The sequence below is a fragment of the Tursiops truncatus genome, chromosome 1 (genome assembly GCF_011762595.2).
Source record: "Tursiops truncatus isolate mTurTru1 chromosome 1, mTurTru1.mat.Y, whole genome shotgun sequence".
In the NCBI taxonomy this organism is placed as follows: domain Eukaryota; kingdom Metazoa; phylum Chordata; class Mammalia; order Artiodactyla; family Delphinidae; genus Tursiops; species Tursiops truncatus.
The window spans coordinates 128714872-128737909 of NC_047034.1; the positions used below are offsets into that span (position 1 = coordinate 128714872).

Sequence of the window (23038 nt, forward strand, 5' to 3'; positions counted from 1 at the left end):
TTAACTAATCTCCTATTATTAGAAATTTAGGACTATATACAATATTCGCTATTCTAAATGGCACTACAATGACTCTGTTTACAAATTTATCTTTATAAACATGTCATTATTTCCTTGTGATATTCTTCCAAATGACCAGATCAAATAAGATGCACACTTAAAAAAAAATTGAAGTATAGCTGATTCACAATATTGTGTTAGCTTCAGGTGTACAGCAAAGTGCTTCAGATATATATCTTTTTTTCTGATTCTTTTCCATTATAGGTTATTACAAGATATTGAATGTAGTTCCCTGTGCTATACAGTAAATCCTTGTTGTTTATTTTATATATGGTAGTATCTGTTAATCCCATACTCCTAATTTATCTAACCCCCCACTTCCCCTTGGGTAACCATAGCTTTGTTTTCTATGTCTGTGACTCTGTTTCTGTTTTGTAAATAAATTCACTTGTACTGCATTTTAGATTATAGTGATATCATAGAATATTTGTCTTTTTCTGTCTGACTGACTTCACTTAGTATGATAATCTCTAGGTCTAGATGCACACTTCTGAAGTTCACAGAATCTCTGGTGATGCCACCCACCTGGTATAGTACTCTGCTTAGCGGAACCACGGCACCTCTCCGCTGTGTCACATTTTGCCCTAACTATTTATTATGTTCAGTATTTGGCCCCCACCCAATAATTTTTTAATTCTTGAGAGCAGAAATTACTCTCAAGTAGAAATTCCATCCCCTTACTCATCCCCATATCCAAACCATTCCAGATCCCAATAAATAGTAATCAAACACAATTGCGAGGTACTGGGATGAAAATGGATGAGGTGTAATCCCTGCCCAGAACAGCAGGGGAGGCAGACCTACCAACAACTACATGTGAAACATTCAGCTCTACACTGTAATAGAGATGGAGGAAACTTACTATGGGAACAAAGATGAGGGAGCAGTGAATTCCTCCAGGGCAAAGGTAAACAAGGAGAGGGGAAAAAAAGAGGTAACCGGAAGCTATGGAGCAGGCAAATTATTGAATTACTTCTTGAAACATTAATAGAAATTCACGAAGGGGGAAAATAATGGGGAGGTGACATACTAGGTAGATTTACAAGTAGACGCCAGTCAATTCAAGCTTTTTGTTTCATCTAGAGTAGTTCCACCTAGGAATTTCATGAAGATCTCCCATCTTCTGAGGCAACTTCTGCACTACTGACATTCTGAACCAGATAATTCTTTGTTTTGCAGGGCTGTCCTGTGCATTATAGGATGTTTGCAGCACCCCTGGCCTCTCCTCACTACATGTCAGTAGCAACGGTCCCCACCTTCCAATTGTGACAACTGAAAATGTTTTCAGACATTGCCAAATATCCCTGGGGATGAAGGGGAATGGAAATCGCCCTGGTTGAGAACCAGTGTTTTAAGCGTAATTCTAGCTCTAAGGACTTCTCCCTTATTATACTATCTTTTCTTTCAGCCAGGAAATGGTTTTTTCTTTGGTTCGAAGCCCTACTGGACACTTATTTTATTTTTAGGTTAGAGACAAACTGTCAAAAACGTTAAGCTACTGATGCCCCAACTATAAAAATGATCAGTAACGAAAAATGAAATGTTCACTATGATAGGAAAGTATGTGTATCATGGCTGATATTTGTTCAGAACATTACAATTTGCAAAATACTTTCATAATTGATTTTACTGAATGCTCACAACATCCTGTGAAGTATCCATCATTGATCCCGTTCTAGGGATGAAGACAGGCTGGGTCAAAGACATCAAATATCTGAGACCACCTGAGTATTAAGTCCTGGAGCTAAGATTCATATCCGGACAGTCTCATTCCAAATTGTATACACTTTCCATTTAGTTTAGCAAAAAACTAATATGAGCTTCTCTAGGTTGCAGACAGGCTAAGCCAGAGAGAAAGACTCATCTTAATATCACACAGATGGAGAAATAAAATGACTTGAGGATGCTCTGTTACCTACCTAGCCCACCAAGAAGCTGTAATAAGTAAACACTTCTTTGTGGAAGCAAAGCATCACTTAACTACCAAAAAACTATGTTGTCTCCATCCTTTGCATAGCTTCAAGAGCACTTATTATGCAAAAAGAAGAGTGATACATACTAAATATGCTAACATTTACACTCATAATTTTTAAAGTATGTTAACTTATTTTAGTCATTCTATTGTAAACAGCCAATTCTAAATTGGTATAATAGAGATTATTATCCACTGATAGAAAACTGTGCATACAAATAAACATTAAGTAACTAGATTATGGTCACACAGATAATTAGAGACTAAATCAAAATTAAGTTCTTTGTACCTCTAGATAAGTGTTCTTTCCCCTCCAAGCAGTTTCCAGCATCACATGGCCCTATACACCTCCAGATATAAATATCACTATGCCAATAAATAAAAATATCCTCAACCATTCTGTTTCAATATTATCTGAAGCCACATCTACCTTGGTAGTTTTAAACACACTATAAAGTATGAAATGGGAGTTTTTTCTACTCTTGTATCAAAGATAAAAAGCATTCCCTTAAATCAGGCAAATTAGCAGAATCAGTGAAACTGTCTTATTCATGACGCATTAGTTAACACATGAAAAAAATGTTTGCAATTTTCTAGACTTAGTCAACTCTGTACTCAAACAATGCTTGATACTTCTGAACCTGGATTGCAACCTGACAAAAAGGCAAGCGGGGAAGGTCCATGAGTTTCCTGGATATAGTCATACTTCTTTAAGAATTACTTGTCTATGTTAAGGTAAAGAGCTAATTTAAGACAGGAATACATTTTGCAATAAACAAACAGGTGTTTTAAATATGAATGGAAAGCCATTCAATTCCTGGTTTAAACAACAACAAAAAATTCCAAGTCTTACTCCATCATAGAAGGTGGGATAGTACAGCAGTCTTGAATCGCAGTTAGAGGAGAGGTCAGGTGAGCCGTGTAGGATGCTTCTACAACTTGCTTGTTCCGGTTGACCACATCCAAGTAACGGTTGAACTTCTCTCGGATTTTTTTGGCTAGCTGTAGGATGAGAGTAAGCAAAATAAATAGAAAGACCAGGACAATAACCCATTGTACTTTTTCCTGTAAGTTCATCAATTTGTGTCACAAGCTGCCTGCAGTAAACTTCAGGTAAGATAAACACACACCCAAGTCTTATTTCATTGTGTAAACTGAAATAAAAATTGCAAAATGCCCAGAAGGCACAGAAGGATACTTCAACAGCAGTAAAATAATAACTTCTATCTTACAATAGATTATAATACATTAAGAACTACCCGTGTGCTCAAATTCAGATAGAATAATGCTGATCCGTAAAATGCCTTGCTGGAGAAAACGAAGTCTGTTGATATTATTGTCGGCATGACAGTGGGTATTAGGAGTTACAGAGCAACAATAGTGATTGGAAGAAAAAATGCCACTATTCATGGTTCTCGATTCCCACAGATTTTTCAGGAGGAAAACACTTGAAGGAAGGGAAATGATATTCAGTATCTTCTGCTACACAACTCCAGGGGGCGCCATTCACAGCCTTCCATGTGAATGGCAAAGCCCTGAAGTTGTGCAATGCAGACATCCATACAAAACAAAATACATTGTTAGAAATAGATCTGTGTTTGGTCTGTTACACCTTCAACACGGACAAATGTCTTTCTTAACTGCTGTGAACAGAACACTTCATCATAATACACTTTCATATGGGGATAGCAAAAGCAAATTGCTAAGCATACTGCTTTTTCCTCCATTGTTCCCACCAAATATCACAGCTTAATTAGAGATCTCTAAGGAAAACAGTGTTGTTTTTCTTCCCCTTAAACAAAATGTTACCCAAATGCAGTGACTGATAGAATTATTGCTAATTGGTTTTGTAGAGCTATTCATTATCAGCACGCTAGAGGAGAACTAATCATCTCCTTTGGGTCATGCATCTCGCACAATCCAACAGCTTGGAGGCTGAGAACATGGAACCAAATCAGAATATCTTCGTTTGTTATTTTCAAGCCGATTTTCAAATCTGCTTCAAATTTCCCACCTACAAGTGTCATTCTTCATTGCCCTTGGGAACAAATGTTCTGTAACAGGATAAAGATAAGGTGTGCTTGAAAGGACTGAAATTCCAAATAACATCTTCACAAATTCACTTCCAAAATGAAAAGGGAAATTGCAAACATTTCTTTCCCTCACACATATCCAAACACACAGACACTTGAGAAATACCCCAGTGTTTCTTCTACACATTTGGAGAATTCTAACTTAAAGCCAGATCTAGCTCATCATGATATTCTTTTTTTTTTAATTGGAGTATAATTGCTTTACGATGTTGTGTTAGTTTCTGCTGTACAATGAAGTGAATCAGCCATATGTATGTGTATATCCCCTCCCTCTTGGACCTCCCCACCCCCCACCCCACCCATCTAAGTCATCACAGAGGACTGAGCTGAGCTCCCTGAGCTATACAGCAGGTTCCCACTAGCTATCTATTTTACACATGATAGTGTATTTATGTCAAACCTAATCTCTCAGTTCATCTCAGCCTCCCCTTCCCCCCATGTCCACACATCTGTTCTCTACATCTGCGTCTCTATTCCTGCCCTGGAAATAGGTTCATCTGTACTATTTTTCTAGATTCCACATACATGCATTAACATATGATATTTTTCTCTTTCTGACTTACTTCACTCTGTATGACAGACTCTAGGTCCATCCACATCTCTACAAACGACCCCATTTTGTTCCTTTTTATGGCTGAGTAATATTCCATTGTATATATGTGCCACATCTTCTTTATCCCTTCATCTGTTGATGGACATTTAGGTTGTTTCCATGACCCTGCTATTGTAAATAGTGCTGCAATGAACATTGAGTTACATGTTCCTTTTTGAATTATAGTTTTCTCAGGGTATATTCCCAGTAGTGGGATTGCTGGGTCATATGGTAGTTCTATTTTTAGTTGTTTAAGAAACCTCCATACTGTTCTACACAGTGGCTGTATCAATTTACATTCCCACCAACAGTGCAAGAGGGTTCCCTTTTCTCCACACCCTCTCCAGCATTTGTTGTCTGTAGATTTTCTGATGATGCCCATTCTAACTAGTGTGAGGTGATACCTCATTGTAGTTTTGATCTGCATTTCTCTAATAATTAGTGATGCTGAGCATCTTTTCATGCACCTCTTGGCCATCTGTATGTCTTTGGTGAAATGTCTATTTAGGTCTTCCACCTATTTTTTGATTGGGTTGTTTGGTTTTTTGATATTGAGCTGCATGAGCTGTTCGTATATTTTGGAGATTAATCCTTTGTCTGTCGTTTCGTTTGCAAATATTTTCTCCTATTCTGAGGGCTGTCAGATCCAGCTCATCGTGATATTCTAATTTGCCTCACTGCCTATTTTTTAATGGGCTAAGAACGGCTCTTACATTTTTAAATGTAATTTTTTAAAAGGTATTTTGTGATATTTAATAACTATATGAAATTTGAATTTCAGTGTTCATAAGTAAAGTTTTATTGAAACAGTCATTTGTTTACATATTGTTTCTGGCTGCTTTCATTATGCAATTGCAGAGTGAAGTAGTTGGAATAGAGATTGTATGGCTTGCTTTGCTATAGGCAGAAGTCAGAAGCCCTAACATGTCCAAGATTGAGCCATAACTCCAGTAATTTTATAAAAATCTGCGCCCCATTTAGAAGTGGGGGTCCCTCTACTCCCACTGCTTGAATCTGGGTAGGCTTTTGATGGCTTCTACCAGTAGCATAGAGAAAGTGACACTATGTAACTTGCAAGGCTAGGTCATAAAGGGGCATGCAGCTTCCGCCTGTCTCTCTTGGAATGCTCTCAACTACCATGCTGTAAGAAGTCCAAGACACATGGAGAGGGCACAGTCAAGTGCTTGGTTGGCAGCCCTAGGTGAGCAAGTCTTCATCCCAGTCCTTGCTCCGGATATGAGTCAAGAAGCCTTTGGATAATTCCAGCCCCCAGGCTTCACTGATGGAACCCCAGACATTACGGAACAGAGGTGCCATCCTTGCAATGCCTGAACCACAGAATCCGTAGGCATAAAGAAACAGTTGTTTATGTCACTAAGGTTGAGATGCTTTCTAATGCAGCAACAAGTAACCGGAACACCCAGGATAGGTGGAATTCCATCCTAAGATAAACATGTTGAAGCTAAGCTAAACAAAGCTGCTCAGACAGAAGCACTGCAACTAAATCATCAGAATTATCGAGACTGTAGCCTGTGAATTATAAACCTGTTGCAATGAGATTTCAGGGTTCTTCAGAAAATCCTAACAGCTGCCATACAGTGGTACTTACCATATGCTAGGCACAAGGACCCTACAATGGAGGTACTGTCATCTTATATCAATGAGCCACAAAATAAAAGGACCCACTCACTCATTCAGAACTCAGAACTGTCTTGCCTATAAAACCTGTGTGTTCACTTGCTCAGCTATGGTGCCCCAGACAAACCTAACTTAAGAGAAGCTGCGGGACTTCCCTGGTGGCACAGGTGGTTAAGACTCCAAGCTCCCAATGCGGGGGGCCCGGGTTCGATCCCTGATCAAGGAACAATGTCCCACATGCATGCCGCAACTAAGAGTTTGCATGCCACAACTAAGGAGCAGGCAAGCCTCAATTAAGGAGCCCTCGAGCTGCAACTAAGGAGCCTGCCAGCTGCAACTAAGACCTGGCACAACCAAATAAATAAATAACTAATAAAATATTAAAAAAAAAAAAAGAGAAGCTGCAACATGATCAGCCATGACACAGAGTGGGCTGGCCGTGGAACTAAGTGTTCCTTGGGTTGCAGAACCCAAGGGGGGGTGGTTACCGGCTGATGGGAGATTGGCCCTGCCCGGGGGTGGGGGAGCAGGGGGTGGTATCTGCCTTTGGCCTCCTGGTTAGGGTGAGTCTCACGCTTCATTCTTCATAGGCGGAGGCACTAACTTACACGCACAGCCCAGACACGCAAGGCAATGAACAAAAGGTCTCAGAAGCAAGCTCTCTCCACTAGGATTCGCACCTCTTGGTCAGAAACCCCTGTGTTTCATACTGCGACACCCTATCTTGTTTATTTAAAACAAATAATTGCCAACATCTGTTGAGGGCTAACTATGTGTAGGGCACTATTCTGAGCACCTCACAAGCATATATCAATTTAATCCTTCAAAGAACCCTATAAAGTACACATCTCCATCTTCTGGAAGTGGTCGCTGAAGGTTAAATAACGTTCTCAAGGTCACAAAGCCAATAAGTAGTAAAGCTGGGATCCAAAGCCAGTAGCATGCTGCTTTAGGAACAAAGCTCCGGGCTTTATGCAACACTGCTTCACTCTGTAAACACACAGACCAGCAACCTCCCTCGCCATTTCTTTTCAAACCCGTTTGAACAAATGCTGTGAAATTCTCGGCAGGATACCATAAGCAATACACAGCCTCATTACTTTATAATAAGAATTAGATTTTTAATAGTTTACATTTCATTTAAAATGCTTCATAATTCCTATGAAAATCAAAAAATTGAAGAAGTTTAGAACTGCTAAATTCTATCGCCAATATGAAAAAGGGGTCGGGCCGAATTTGAAATAATGTATCCTCCAAAACAATGCCTATCTGTTACCTGATTACTGTGGTATCAGTTCCATTGAACTAACTTAAACTGTTCTGATTACTCCACGGTGTTCCAGTTTGTTCATAACCTGGAAGGAGAACAGAGTGAATGTACCATTCCTATCCTGCAGGAAGTGAACTGCAGAATCCAGTATCTTCCTCTGGGTTTTCATCTGAGTTAATTTATGTCATCACAGAGTAGTAAGATGAAATTGTAATTCCTATTTTATGTGTGAAAAAACAGAGGCATGTGGAGCTTGAGGGTCTCTGGATTCCCAGGGGGTGCCTGGCCTCCTGTGACCCCACTGCCTGAGATGACCCACCCTGTGCCCTTTGGACAAGGACGGTGACAGTCACTCACAGTAGAAACCTCACACTCCACCGTGGGGTAGATTTTCCCTTTCGAAAAGCAATCTCTTTCAGCATGCCAACCAAATCCAGGTTGCTGGGCAAGTATAACAATCTATTAGAGTAAAGATAGCCCACAGAAAGATTAAATCCTGAATGTATCTGTTAAATGCGAGAGAACTGGCTACCAAGGCGGAAACTTCCAAGAGGCCAGACAGATTCTGCGTGCGTATCCTGCCATGATCCCTGCAGACAGGCGAAAACAAAGGACGTTCTCAGCAAAAAGCTACAGGTGGACCCACAATCCTCCTCACTGTAATTAAAAACATTTTTCTTTCCATGGCTTAGCTTTCATCTTTTATCCTTCTTTATCCTCTCCCCTTCATCCCCTAAGGGGTTCCTGAATGCTGATGAGATGACGGGACTGAAACCATCTTGTCATCTTTTGGGTCAATTCTTCGGCTAGCCAGCATCCAGCCACGGGTCAAATGATGAGTAGGTAGCGCGCCGGTCCCCATGGGAACAGATTCTAATTTGTCATCATCTCCAGTGACAACGTTTCATCACAACATCAATGAATTTCTTTCTTGCTGAATTTCACTTCCCTTAATTTTCCCATAGACATTTCTGTCATTTGCATACTTCCCCAGAGGGGGGCCCCCCCTTTTTTTAAAAGCTCTTTTTACCTTAGCTTTACACTTTTGAAGAGTGGAGATGGGGTGGGCACACAGTTAGAACAAGGTAAAAGAAAACAAAAATGCAAAGGCATAGTACAAACTTTATTTATGCCTCTTTCCTAAAAGGAAGAGCCAGGAGTTTTGAATGTTAGGGAAAGCTTTATTTAAAATACATAACAATGATGCTGACAGGCACAGACAGGAAAGGTACCCTAGGGAACTGAAGATTCATAGCAGAATTCCTATTGAATGTAGAAGAGTTTAACATTTGACATTCAGAAACCTCTGTGCCATGGTAAGAATTTAATAGCTGATCCCCCTTTCCTTCGGCTCCAGCCTTATTTACTCAAGAAAATGAACCTTTCGTTTTCCAGCAAGTTTCAGGATTTGGTTATTTAAATGTCCGTGACATAGACATAATTTTAAGTATACTCAAGCACAAGGATTTAACATCTCTGAACATCACACCATTGCTTTCCAGAGTTCAAGGAAGAAACCTCCTCATTGTTTCATGTTGTACACTGTTTATAGGATATAAGAAACACCCTACCCTTGCTATTATTTTTATTAGTAACAGTTGTAATATTCCAGACAGCTCTCCCAATTATTAGCGGGGAATCTAGGCCAGTTCTTTGACTTCCCTTAGCCTTGGTGTCCTCATGAGTAGAACAGGACGACATAGTTTCAAGGGCTTCTTGTTATGTTCAAATGAAACAATGAGTATATAAAGCCCAGGATGAGTACAAGGGATTATTCTCATTGTTATACCCCAGTCTCTGGACTAGGGAGAGAGCATATGGTGGTGATAAGGAATTAATGTGGGGCTTAAATTTCCCAGTAATAGAGCCGTAAGTAACGGGAGAGGGACTACCTGCATGTTAACCATCTTACTCACTCATTTAGCTCATATCCTCATGCTTAATCCTCCACAGGAAACCTGGCACACAGTCTGGAGGGGAAAAAGCATTTTTTCCCTTAAAAATTAACAGCAAAATGGCACAAGGAGCTTAAGCTTTGGAGTCAAAGAAATTTGAGTTAAGTCAAGCTCTGTCACTTACTCAGTAAATGGAACCAAGTAAATGATTTCTCTAACCCTCAACTTAATTACCTCTGAACTGGAGATAACAATAGCTGCTCCATGATATTGTTTGAGAACTAAGAGGGATAGTGCTCATAAAGTATCTAGCAGAGTGTCTAACAGATTGTATGTGCCAAATAAATGGTAGTGACTTGTTTTACTCTTGTTGTTCTTACTACTATTATTGTCATTGTTGTGATTATTTGGGGGACGTTACGTACTGACTCAGGTTCTGTGAGTGGAGAATCCCAAAGAGCGTAGGAAGAGTCAGGAGGGTTGTGTTAACACAGGGCTAGGACCTTACCAGGGCTGTGGGTGCCTCTTCCACAGCACTGTGTCATGTAGGTTACATAGTTAACAGTCGTAGGTAGTTTGGGACTCTTCTGGGATCCTCTTTTTTCTAAACGTAAGGATCTAATAAGACTTTACTCCTGTGTCACACTTTGCGATTTTCAAAGCATTTTTACCTGACTCGTCTCATGTGTGCTTTCCAACAACCCTGGGAGCTAGGCAGAGCAGACATTCCCTGCCCCTTCTCTACAATCAGGAAATCAAGGCTCAGTTGCGCGCCCAAGCTCATGCTGAGTAAGTGCAGAAAACAAAGAGACCATTGCTTCTAATCCCCAGCTCCACTCTCTTTCTGCTACAAGCTCCTCCAAATTGCAGAAAAGTGTGAACTCTCCCAGATCAAATGATCTAAGTTCTACTCATTCTTCCAGTCCCAGCCCCGCTTTTACCTCTTTGAAGCCTTCTCAGGACCTTCTTTCCCCAAATTGCCTAGGACTCTGCATCTGTGCCACTCATTGTTGGTCTTTCCTCATTTAAAGATTCCATTTCCCCCAAGAAACTAATAACATAAGAGTAATTAGCATTTACCCACTGCTTACTATGTGCCAGGCACTTTGAAAGTGCAACTTTATGTGATGCCTTTTTTTTTTTAATGCTTACAATGCTTGGTAATTGCTATATGCTATTTTTATAGATAGTTCTGATAGGTTAACCTACCTAAGTCAATCAGCTAATAAAAATAATTAGATCGAACCCATGCTCTTGAACCACTGCACTATGCATTTTTCTTTCATGTATACCTAGCATTGAGAAGAGACTTTAAAGGTTCCTTACTGTATTCATTTCCTCTCAATCTACCATTACTTGCCATATTGGAAAAACCTGCTTTCCATTCAAAAAAGGGCAGATAACTTAGAATATTGCTCATAGCCGGTTCAAGCCCATCAGAAACTCTGGGCCTGTCCAGTTCCCTATCTTCATCTGCTTCCTGGATAATACAAGCTGCTCTGGAGTAAGTCTTGCTGAGTAAAGAGGCCCAGTTCAGAGGAGGTACCCTGATGGCAACTGGCCATAGCTGTGATGTGGCTGTCGATCCACTCTGAGCTCAGGTCTCAGGGTGGAAGAGCCTGGGCCTGGCAGGCAATGATACAGGACAAGACAGATGAAGACCCGGAGATGGGGTGGGGCCCGTCTGAATTTCTAATGGCCCGCGGAGGCTTCAGGGTTGTCTGACGGATGTGTGGGAATAGCACATCCAGGGGAGAAGTGGGGCAGCCGCTGACAGACGAACTGCAGGTGGACCAGGAAGATTTATGTGCAAGGCTGTCTGGGCTCCAGGGTCACATACCCTGATCCCGGGAGAGGTGGGCCCCTGTGGCTGAGCTGGGGAGGCGTGCAATGGAAAAAACAGGAGGCAAGTGCTGACATGCCAGAGAACCGAAGGAGGCTGAGCCCTGGGAATCGGTTGAGAGTGGCAGCTTCTCTCTTTAAGCAAAACACAGGTTTGCTTTAAAGATTATAATGGGGTTTGGTTTGGGCAGCAGTTTGCGCTAGATATTCCAGGAGAGTCACGGAAACACATAGCCGAGCCTCCTGAAAGCCAAGGTTATCAACTCAAGGGCTCAATGGGCTCTTACCCTATTTTTCACCCCTCTCTACCCTTAACAACCAGATCATAACAAAAGAAACAAAAGGAAGGGCAGGCTTCAACCCACTTCTCCCCACTTCACTGTAACAGGAGCCCTGAGCTGAGGTTCCTTTAAACCAAAATAAGCAAGTGCTCAGGACTTGAAAGTTTACAGCCTGTTCCTTCGCAAGGAAAAAGCAGTTGAACCTAATCTTCACCTTCGAAAGACTCAAGAGGCTGAGAACTGGGGCAGGGGGTAGGAGCACGGGCCACAGCATATAGGAAAAGCGAACATTTTACATTACAACTTTTGAGATAGGTTTTCCTAGTTTATGAATCAGGGAGGAAAGGAGTTAAAATATACTGGAACTTAGGAATTCTCTGGTGGCCCATGAGGGATACAGAGAAAAGGAAAGGAAACCCAGTCCCATTACTCTTACCATGTAAAACTCTCATTTAGAGTATAAGCATCTGTGCATAACTTATAAACACCAAGTATAACTTAGAAGCATTCTAAGTAACACGGTGGGGTGGGGGATGAATTAGAGGCACTGGGGTCAGCTGGGAGGGCTCTGGGAGCCTGCAGTTTCACTCTAGCCCACACTACTTTCCCCACAGCAAATGCAGGTAACACCTCTTATCTACACCCAACCTCGCAACCTGGCCCAGAGCCGGGCACGCTGCAGGGACTTGGGAAACATTTTTTGTATAAATGAAGGACGAAATGTGACCTAGCCTCCAGTAGGAGGCCAACTGACCAGAGCGTTTTAGGGTTCTTCACGGGCCCTCTGAGAGCACAAGGGTCAAATACTTGCCAGCAGGTGTCAATAAGTGGAAAGAAGAGACTGGCAAGGAAACAAAACTCTGCCACTAAACATTTCCTAATCTTCACCTGGCCAAGAACTCATTAAATCCAATTCTTGGGAAGACAATCTTAAGACACAATGAAAAAAAAGCTAGATGTTTCCATTTCCTCTTTCTTAATAATAAGTTAACCCAACTTACCTTTCCAATGGAATAGAACATCGTGTCATTTTAGGACTTCACTGCACTTCTAACAGCAGCAGGGCTTAATTACAGTTAGTCTAAGGTCTCCTACTCCCCCGTTATAAAAATATAAGTCAGTGTAAGACAGCCTAAGGCACATCATATCCCATTTTTTGAGCAACAAATTTTCACAATGTAGATTCCCTTTAAAACTAAGGAAAAATAATAGTACAAGGGAAAGCATCTTATAAACATTTGATTTCTTCAGTTGTTGAAGCCTGGCCTTGAGTATCCATAATCATTCAAGTCTTCAGTATGGCCTATCTTAGGAGGTAGGGGCACTCTCTCCCCTGGTCCTACATTCACACAATAAAACCAGCTTGTAATATACTTATCTCAGTAGATAGAAAAGCCACTTCTTGGCTTTAGTTTCAAGATACCTGAGTAGTGATAAATCAGCCCCTGAGATCTAGGGGCCTTTATGATGCAGGCCTGAAGCTTGAAGTACTAATACAGAGATAAAGTTTCTGGTTTCTGCTTTTTCATAACTAGGAAAAACAGCAACACTCACATAGACCACTTAGATGAGGTGCAAATGCTGTATGCTAGCAGGAAATGCACTGCTATTAAGACTCGCTAGAAATAACAACACAAAGTAACGTTTCCCATGTGGGTTCCACACCAGAGGAATGAGGGTATTTGCCTCAACCATAACAATTTTATTATATCCTTCTCTGAACTGTTCTGTGTGTTCCCTTGCCAAGCTGCATCTGATACCATTCTCTAACTGACAGTTGGATTTAGGAAGGTCTTCTTATCCCCTATCTGACGACAGGGAGGATGGCGAACACAAGAGCCAGGGTATGCGTGCTCTTCATTGGCTGTTGGCTTCCACAGGACTCACGCTCACACCTTCCCCTAGAGGGTGGTGCACGACATGAGTGTCAGCAGATGTGACAGTGACACTTCTCGATGACTTTGCAGAAAAGCCAGCATGCTCTTTGCAGCATATAAAAGGACTAAAGGCGGCTTAAGTAACAACCAGTGAGAACGCCCATGAGCAGCTATTTCAACATGATCTCTACCTGCCCAGAATCTTCTAATATTATAAATAAAGTTGTAGTTCTTGGTAAGCTTCCAATTTTATCATACCACATGTTATTTCATGGAACCACATTTTCAAAGCATTCAGCCAGTTCAGGGTTCTTGATATTAGCAGCAATTAATTCCTTTGCATCATTGCCACAAGTATTTCCTATTGCGTGAAGGAATATATTAGGGGTAAGTTGGTCCCTGCTCTTAAGTTGCTCGCTAGGTTTTAGAATACACTCTTGAGCTTCTGTTTATGCATTCCACCAGTGCAGATGATCTGAGCTTTTTTTTTTTTTTTTTAGTAGAAGCAGCAGTTTCAGGTGGAGGATGGAGTTGGGGGGCAGAGGGGGGGATCTGAAGAAATCTTGGCCGCTACCTTCTCACCAGCATTTCCTGATACTATCCAACCTCAGGATACTAAAAATGTGTGTAAAAGGGGCTTAATTTTTTCCATTTTTAGTGGAATGTTCACTTCTCGTGATGAAGTCTTCCTGGTTTTAGAATGAGGACTTAGACTCAACCTATCCCCTTCTACTTAAATAAAGCTTTGAGTGTTCAAGTCAAAAGCCCAGGCTTGTACTTTTCAAGGGCCTGCGTCACTGAAAGAAGGTATTTGCGCACATGTGGATGGCAGAGATATCTGAAGAGCTGAAGCTCCAGCTGGAGCACGGAGAGATGCACATCGTGGCGGGAGCTTGCATGTCTTCTCCCCGCTTGCCCCAAAGGCCTTGCCAGCCCCTCTCCGGGCTGCAGCCTATTCTCTCCAGCTGTGCCTGCCTGCAATAGCCCCTCCTCCTGTGCCTCTGCTGATGGAGAAACGGTACCAGCCCCTTCATGTGTTCCTTCCCAAAGGGTGGGAACACCAAGTGTGGGAATTAAGGGAATGAGGAAATGGGCTACTCTGGGTTGTTGTCAAAACAACAACACAAAAAGCCTGTAGCCGTAATTTTCAAGCCCTAAATAGTGTGTGATGGTGGTGGTGGGAGATACAGAGAATTCCATTTTTCTATAATTGGTATATGTGTGCATATGCAAATGTAAAAATGAACACTGTGCTGTAAACATATGCACAGAGTACTTACACACAGTGCAGTAGATACATAGTACATTATAACAAAATGTGTGAGTATACAGGAGGGGTGTGTGTATGTGAGAGAGAGAGTGAGTGAGTGAGAGAGCGAACAGGCAAGCAGGATTATCTCAGCTTATCTCAACACCAGGCATACGTTGGCTAATGTACAGTATGTACCCCTGAAGTCAGCTGGTCTATATTTAGTACAGGAATTAAAGCTTTCATGCATGCATTCACACATATTTTCACTTCCAAATATATACAAGGATTCAGAGCATATGCTGCATATATACTTTCCTGAAAATATAAGCAAGATAGTTAAATACTTCAAATTCCAAATTGCCATTTCTTAAACAGTGAGGTGGTAGTTATCAGGCTGCTTTCTCTCTCCTGGCCCACCTTGGTTTTGGGTTTTTTTTTTCCCCTCTAAGAAGCTGGCTGAGCAGTTCCTCAAATATCCCTGATGACTGTTAAATGCTTCATACTGGGAGAGAACTTGGGAATTCTGAGGTAGCTAAAGGTTTGTTACCTTCTCTGTGGAAACTGCATGAATAAACGCTGTACCAACCACAATTCTACAGTAAGAATTTCAAAGAGTTATCAACTTCTACTCATGAGCAACACAAAGGAAGCCCACTATGTTATACTTAAACCCTATGGACTAGCCCAACAGCTGTAGATTTTTCACTCACTAATTAGTTAAAAGTTCCTCTTTTGGGGATACTATTTACCCCCCCCAATCCCAACAAAACAAAAAAAAATCAATAGCCCCATAGAAGTTCCACAATGACACAAATTAGAACCAACTGACTTAGGTATGGTAATAATGGAATAATGATGAACTGTGAAAAAGACAAAGGAGTCTGCTCTTTAAATAAATCAAGGACTGCATTTATTTTTATATCTTGTTTATATTCCTGCAGGATAATCCATTAGCAACAGAATGCTCTTCCTCGTAAGACACAAGTTATATCCTTGTGATTTATTAGAGCTAAAAGGCAGACGGCACCTCCACCATTGTTTGGCCCATGTCAACTGAGTATTTAAACTCCATCTTTTTCTCATTTACCAGCTGAGTTTTCATCAGGGTACTTAACAATGTTTAGACATATTTATCTTACTTTGGTTAATGTGTAATACTCTCGGGAGAGAATAAACCACCTTCCTCTTAAAAATTGAAAACATATAAAAGGATTGGCAATGGAAGAAGTATGAAAAGCAACATAGCGTAGTGATTAAGAACATGGATTTTACAGTTAAAATTCTGGCCCTATCACCTAATTCAAGAATGATTTGGGGCACCATTACTTAATAGCTTTGAGTCTCAATTTCTTCAACTCTAAAACAGTGAGAGGAATTGTATTTGTATCACAGGGTTGTGGTAAAATTTTAATGAGATAACTCAGGTGAAGCAGCATTTGTTAAATGAACATGAACCATCACATCAAATACACCACCTTTTCCAAAGTGCAACACAACCTAGGTACACACTAGGTCTTGCACCCATCTCCCACTTATTAGAATTCTAGAAAAACATACATAATTTGAATATAACCAAAAATACTGCCACACTAGGTGGGGTCCATAGTCCAGTTAGACCACCATTCTGCCTCGCATAAATGCCTAAAGAGGGCATTTCTCTCCTTTGGGCCATCACCTGCAAGAGATTAGCAAGTTATACCAAATACATGAACACATGTCTCCTGTGACTTAATTATGTCCTTGGGATAAGCTCTTTGTTCCTCCTCCTACAATGGCAAGTATACAGTAAGTCCTCAACAAATGTTTGCTGAATTCATCGACTGTCAGAATCTCCCCCTTAAAGAGCTCATACTCTAGTTTATCCATTCATTCCCCAATATCTATAAAGTATTACAGTGTGAGTTATGCTGACAAGGTCCCCACACTCAGGAGTTTCGGTTCCCTCAACTTTTATTTTTAGAAGAGGTAATAGATACTACAAATTTTCTTTCTGCTACAAAAACATTTATAGTATTTAATATTTTCTTACCTCTTCCAAAGTTTGAGGAATATCCTTTAACCACAATATTTTTGTACTTCTTTTAAAGCCAATTCAAGTTCAACCTTGCATGACTTTTTTCTGGAAAGCAGCATGATGTAGCATAATGATTTGTAAATCTTTCCTTTTTTAAAGTGGTAGACCATTAAAAAACACAAAACTTCATACTAAACTTCATACTAAACTTCAATATATCAAACAAGTAAAGTAAATTGCTGCAGGAGGGAATGGAGAGGAAAAACACAGAACCTGGGCCCTTATGTTCTGTACCAGTCTCTGCAGTATCTCCCTCATACCTTTGGAAACAAAATTTTGAAAATATATAGTAGAGCATTGAATCTAAATCCCTTGAATCCCAAATTGGCTTCTCTTAACCTTTCAGCTGGGTGACCTTATACAAGGTATTTCTTTGGTTTGATTTTCCTTGTCAGTGAAACTTTTCCAGCTTTTTGTGAGGATTATGAATTCATGCAGTAAATAATTACTGAGTACCTACCATCTACTACATTGAGATACTTTTTCATGGTACTGAGGGTACATCAAGGACTGAAATGGACAAAAATCTCTATCCTCATAGAGCTTATATTCTATTTAAAAAGATACACAATTTAAAAAACGCATATGGAAGTCCTAGGTGATAAACTATAAGGAGATAAATAAAGCAAGAAAGAGGTAAGAAGCAAAGGTGGGTACAATTAATAACATTTATAAATGGGTGGTCAACGAGGGTCTCAGTGAGAGGTAACACTTAACTAACACTGCAAGGATGTCAGGAAACAAGCCATGTGGCTCTATGAGAAAAGATTTAAGGACAGTGCTTGATTAATAATACATATTCAATAAATGATGATTATTCTCATAGCCAAGATAATTTAAACAAAGCACAAAACTAGGATTAAAAATTTTGTCTCTGCCATTTAACTAGTACTCTGAGGCCTTGAACCACTTACAGTGACCCCTCTGAGACACGGTATTCTCAATGGAAAATGGGATAACAATACCTGCACTTTTTACAATGTCACTAAGCAGCTAAAAATGAGAAAATATACATGGAAACATTAAGGAAATAGATAAAGAACCACATAAATGTGACAACTATGGAATCCCCTCTCATACTATCTTTCCAAAATGACAGATGACCATTCCATCTTATTAACAAGGCATCCAATGATTTGATAGGTAGCCCAGGACGAAGATTTCTAAGATAAAAAATAACTTCTCTTTTGGAGACAGACCAAGAACACTAAGAACGGAAACAGACCTAGATTGATTTCCAATAAAGGAAACCTAAACACTAACCAGCTGAACTTGCTGGGGCTCTGGTTTGAAAGAACAGTCATCTGTTTGCTCTGGTCCTTGGTTGAGTCACTATAAATTCCCCATCTGGGTGGCTTCAATACACCTGAACTTTTCTTTTGCCTTCCTAGAGATTTAGTGCCTTTGGTTCACTCATTCAACAAACACTTAATAAATACTCACAATAAACATAGAGCCAAGAATAGATTTGGGTGAGGGGGTGAACTAAACCAGGACTCAGCCTCAACAAATCCCCTGCAGAAAGATGGGGGAAAGGTTGGGGGCAAAGAGAGAAAGGAATCCGTACTGCTTCCAGGATTCCTCTAGTTGGAACAAGTCTGAGCCTTGAACATATTTCAGTAGGTAATTGTAAACAAAATGAGAGCCTTCAGGGTACCACCACACTACATTACACTTGGCGGGGCAACCCCCAAACAAGTCTAGATTCTGGAAATATGAATATTGAGGTACAAGAGTAACTCCAGTCATTTTTTTCAGCAAATATTTACTAAATACCTATCTAGTACCAGGCACAGGGAGCCAGAATTCAAAAGACAAAATTCCCAATTGCTCAGTTCTTCCACACCCCCTCTGTTTGTCTAACCACTGGTGCTTTTCCTTCTGTGGTCCAGTGCACAGTTCAACAACATAACCAAAATTTTCTAGAGTGGAGAGTTTCTGGTAGTAAGGATACAGAACTAAGACAAATGCAAAGCCAACATAAATCCTATGTCCAGTCTCACATTTCTCAACTGCCATGACTTTTATTTACAGCCCTCACAAGTCCCTGCCAGGGTCTTTCTGTTATCATCCTCTCTTGGAAATTCTCCTTCTAAAGTGTATAAATCTTTCCTTCTGGGCCTTACCTAAGAGGATTAAATAGCAGACAAAGAACAGCAATCTTCTCACTAGTGTACTCTTATATTCATACACTATCATCTTTTGTATTCAGAAAGCAGAATACAAAATACTGAAAGCCCACTCTGAGCCAACAATATAATCTTTTAAACAACCTTGCAAGACAGACCCTTATCCCCATTCTATAGATAAAATTGATGTAGACACTGAAAAGTTAAATATCATGCCAAAAATCAAACAAAAGAGTAAATGACAGAGTCCTCCCTGGAACTCAAGTTTTTCAAATCAAAAGATGAAGCTCTTATTCTCTATCCCAAGCTACAAGGGAGCTGTCAAAAAAAAGGGGGGGGGGGAGAAAAGTTTTCTAACGTTTCTGGTCTTGTACCCATGGTTCTTGAGGTCCTTTCCAGCTTTAAAATTCTAAAACATCATGCTAATTAGGACTGATTATTTACATTTTAACACATAAAGTGCCACCTCTAAAACTAGTTTTCTATTCACAATCTCTTTGAAGAAAAAGCTCTTTAATGTTTTTTTGTTTTTTGTTTTTTTTGCGGTACGCAGGCCTCTTACTGTTGTGTGGCCTCTGCTGTTGCGGAGCACAGGCTCCGGACATGCAGGCTCAGTGGCCATGGCTCACGGGCCTAGCCGCTCCGCGGCATGTGGGATCTTCCCAGACCGGGGCACGAACCCATGCCCCCTGCATCGGCAGGCGGACTCTCTACCACTGTGCCACCAGGGAAGCCCAGCTCTTTAATGCTTTTAGGCCACATGTAAATTGTTCTGCTACTGAGTATCTTTTCTTCTATGAATAAGAGGATATTATTTTGTGCAAAATCTATTTCTTGCTTTTCAGATGGATCATAATCTATTGCTTTGAACTGATCTGAATTCCTCATGACTGAGGCCTTGAGTTCATACTCAGATAAAAGAATAATTTAGAGTATTGGCACCTGCTCAGTATCAATTTCTTACAAAACCAATACGTTTCTCCTTTACTATGTCCCAGTGAATGTATTTGGTGGAATGAAACATTAAACTTTAAATCTTTCAGGCAGAATTGTCAGCGTCAAGTAACAATTCACAAAAATAATTAAGAAAAACTAGACTTGTACTATATTTTAAATGCTAGAGTGGTTTTTTTGTTTTTTTTGCAGTACGCAGGCCTCTCACCGCTGTGGCCTCTCCCGCCGCGGAGCAATAGGCTCCGGACATGCAGACCCAGCGGCCATGGCCCACGGGCACAGCCGCTCCGCGGCATGTGGGATCCTCCCGGACAGGGGCATGAACCCATGTCCCCTGCATCGGCAGGCGGACTCTCAACCACTGCGCCACCAGGGAAGCCCATAAATGCTAGAGGGTTTTGAAATACCTTTGGGGGCAGAAAAATTCTTAGATTCTTATACTATACATGTATGGGGTAAGCTACATCTAAGGATAAACAACTGAGCTGAGATTTGAGCTGTTGACAAAGAGAAGCAGTTTGTGTCCAAGTTAATTGCCTGCTAAAACAAACAAAATCAACACTCCTCATAGGACTATAACAGAATCCAGAGTTTTTCCAATCTTCAGGACACAACCCCAATTTTTTGACATATAAAGAAAAAGTGTGGTCAATTCTCAAGAAAAAAAGACAATCACAGAGATTAACTTCAAATGTTTGTAGATGTTAGAATCAGGATTCTAAAACAGCTATTATAACTATGTTCAAGGATTCAAAGGAAAATATGCTTGCAATGAGTGGAAAGAGAAAGAGAAAAGTCTCAGCAGAGAAAAACAAAATCTATTAAAAAGAAACAAGTGAAAATCCTAGAACTTAAAAATACCTCTGAAAAATTTTAAGTATATTTGGAGAGGTCAACAGCAGAACAGAGATAATAGAACTGAAGTTAAAAATCAAGAAAAATTATCTAATCTGAAGGTCAGAAAGGGAAAAATTAAAAGAATAATAGAAGGAGGTATCATCTCAGGAACTTATAGTAAAATATCAAAAGATTTAGCACACGTATAATTGGAGTCCCAGAAGGCGCGCACAAAATGAAGTAGAAAAACTACTTGAAGAAACAGTGGTCAAAAGGTCCCCAGGGCTTCCCTGGTGGCACAGTGGTTGAGAGTCTGCCTGCTGATGCAGGGGACACCGGTTCGTGCCTCAGTCTGGGAAGATCCCACATGCCGCGGAGCAGCTAGGCCCATGAGCCATGGCCGCTGAGCCTGCGCGTCTGGAGCCTGTGCTCCGCAACGGGAGAAGCCACAACAGTGAGAGGCCCGTGTACTGCAAAAAAAAAAAAAAAAAAAAAGGTCCCCAAATTTGATGAAAGATATGACTTACAGATTCAGAAAGCTCAACAAACACCAAGCAGGATAAATATGAAGACTGCTATCTCTAGGCAGCCATAGTCAAATTGCTGAAAACTAAAGATATATAGAGAAAAATCCTAAAAGCAGCCATGGGGTGGATGGAGGTGGGGGGATGACAACGCATACAGAGTAATAACAACTTAGGTTGACTTCTCATCAGAGACTATGGAGACCAGTACACAGTGGAACATTGCTAAAGTGCTAAAAGATTAAAAAAAACTGTCAATCCAGAATTCAATCTCAAGCAGAAACATCTTTTAAGAGAAAAGACAAAATAGTGACATTTTCTGAGTACAAAATATCATGAAACACTAACACAATTCGTCACCAGGAAATCTGTACTATAAGTAAATATTATAGGAACTCTTCAGGCTTAATATCAGTTGGTATCCTTAGAAATAAATGAAGAGCATCGGAAATGATAAATAGATGAGATTTATTTTTCTTTTCTTTTCCTTTGTTTATTAAATTCTTATGACAGTTTAAAGCCAAAGCAATAACACTCCCTTGTGCAGTCTATAATATTTGTAGATGTAATAATATGATGACTCTAGTATAAAGGATAGTAGTGGGAAAATGAACCTATAAGGTTGTGAGGGTTTTAGAGTATACATGAAGTGATAGATTTTTAAACTCCAAATAGACTGTAATAAATTAAGGATATATATTGTAATTTCTACAGCATACACTTAAAATATGTAAAGAAATATAGCTAAAAAGTAAAAGTCAAAAAATATTCAAAAATCCAAAATAAGGTAGGGAAGTAAAAAATAAAAAATGGAGGGGAAAATGGAAAAAAATAAAATAAAATAGCTTAGCTAAATCCAACAATCAAACTAAACATTAATTGACTAAATACTCCCCATTAAAAGACAGAAATTATCAGAATAGCTAAAAAAGAAGAAAGAAAGAAAAGAAAGAAAGAAAGAAAGAAAGAAAGAAAGAAAGAAAGAAAGAAAGAAAGAAAGAAAAAGAAAGAAAGAAAATCTCAACTATATTCTGTCTACAAGATACACACTTTTAGCAATAGAGACACTGAAAGTTAATGCTTGTGAAAAGACACACCATGCAAAAATAGGAAGCATATAAAGGTTGGAGTAACTATGTTAATATCAGGTAAAATAGACTTTAAGGAAAGAGCACTTTCACCAGAGACAAACAATCATATTTCAAAATGTCACAGTTTATAACTTGTCAAGACCTAACAATCTTAAATGTGTACATGGCCCATAATGGAGCTTCTGAATACATAAGGTAACAATGCACAGAATTAAAGGGAAAAATATACAATTTCATCATTGTAGCTGAGGATATTAACACTCCTCTCTACAAATGATAAAATTAGACAAATTAAAAATCAGCCATAAAACAAATGATCTGAACTATCAACCAGCTTAACCTAATGGATATATAAAGAACGTAACAACCAACAACTGAAGAATACACATTCTTTTCAAGTTCACATGGTATATTCACCCAAGATAGATCCTATATACTGGGTCATAAAACCAATGTTTCAATAAATTAAGAAGGATTGAAAATCATACAGAGTCTGTTCTCTGACCACAATGGAATTAAATTAGAAATCAGTAACAATAAGATACCTAAGAAGACCCCAAATGTTTTGAAAGTGGATAACATACTTCAAAGTAATGCAAGGGTCAAAGAAGAAATCACAGGGGAAATTAGGAAATATTTAAAAACTGAATGATAATA

The 23038-nt window shown here is 39.9% G+C and overlaps 1 protein-coding gene across 2 annotated transcripts in view; it reads right to left on the reverse strand.

The window, feature by feature from the left end:
* CACHD1 (cache domain containing 1) overlaps nt 1-23038 on the reverse strand; it is a 216899-nt gene that overhangs the window by 99405 nt on the left and 94456 nt on the right. For both annotated transcript variants that reach the window (XM_019919975.3, XM_033865492.2), the window contains exon 3: nt 2886-3034. In XM_019919975.3, coding sequence (XP_019775534.1) covers nt 2886-3034 — 149 coding nt within the window. The remainder of the gene's footprint in view (nt 1-2885; nt 3035-23038) is intronic.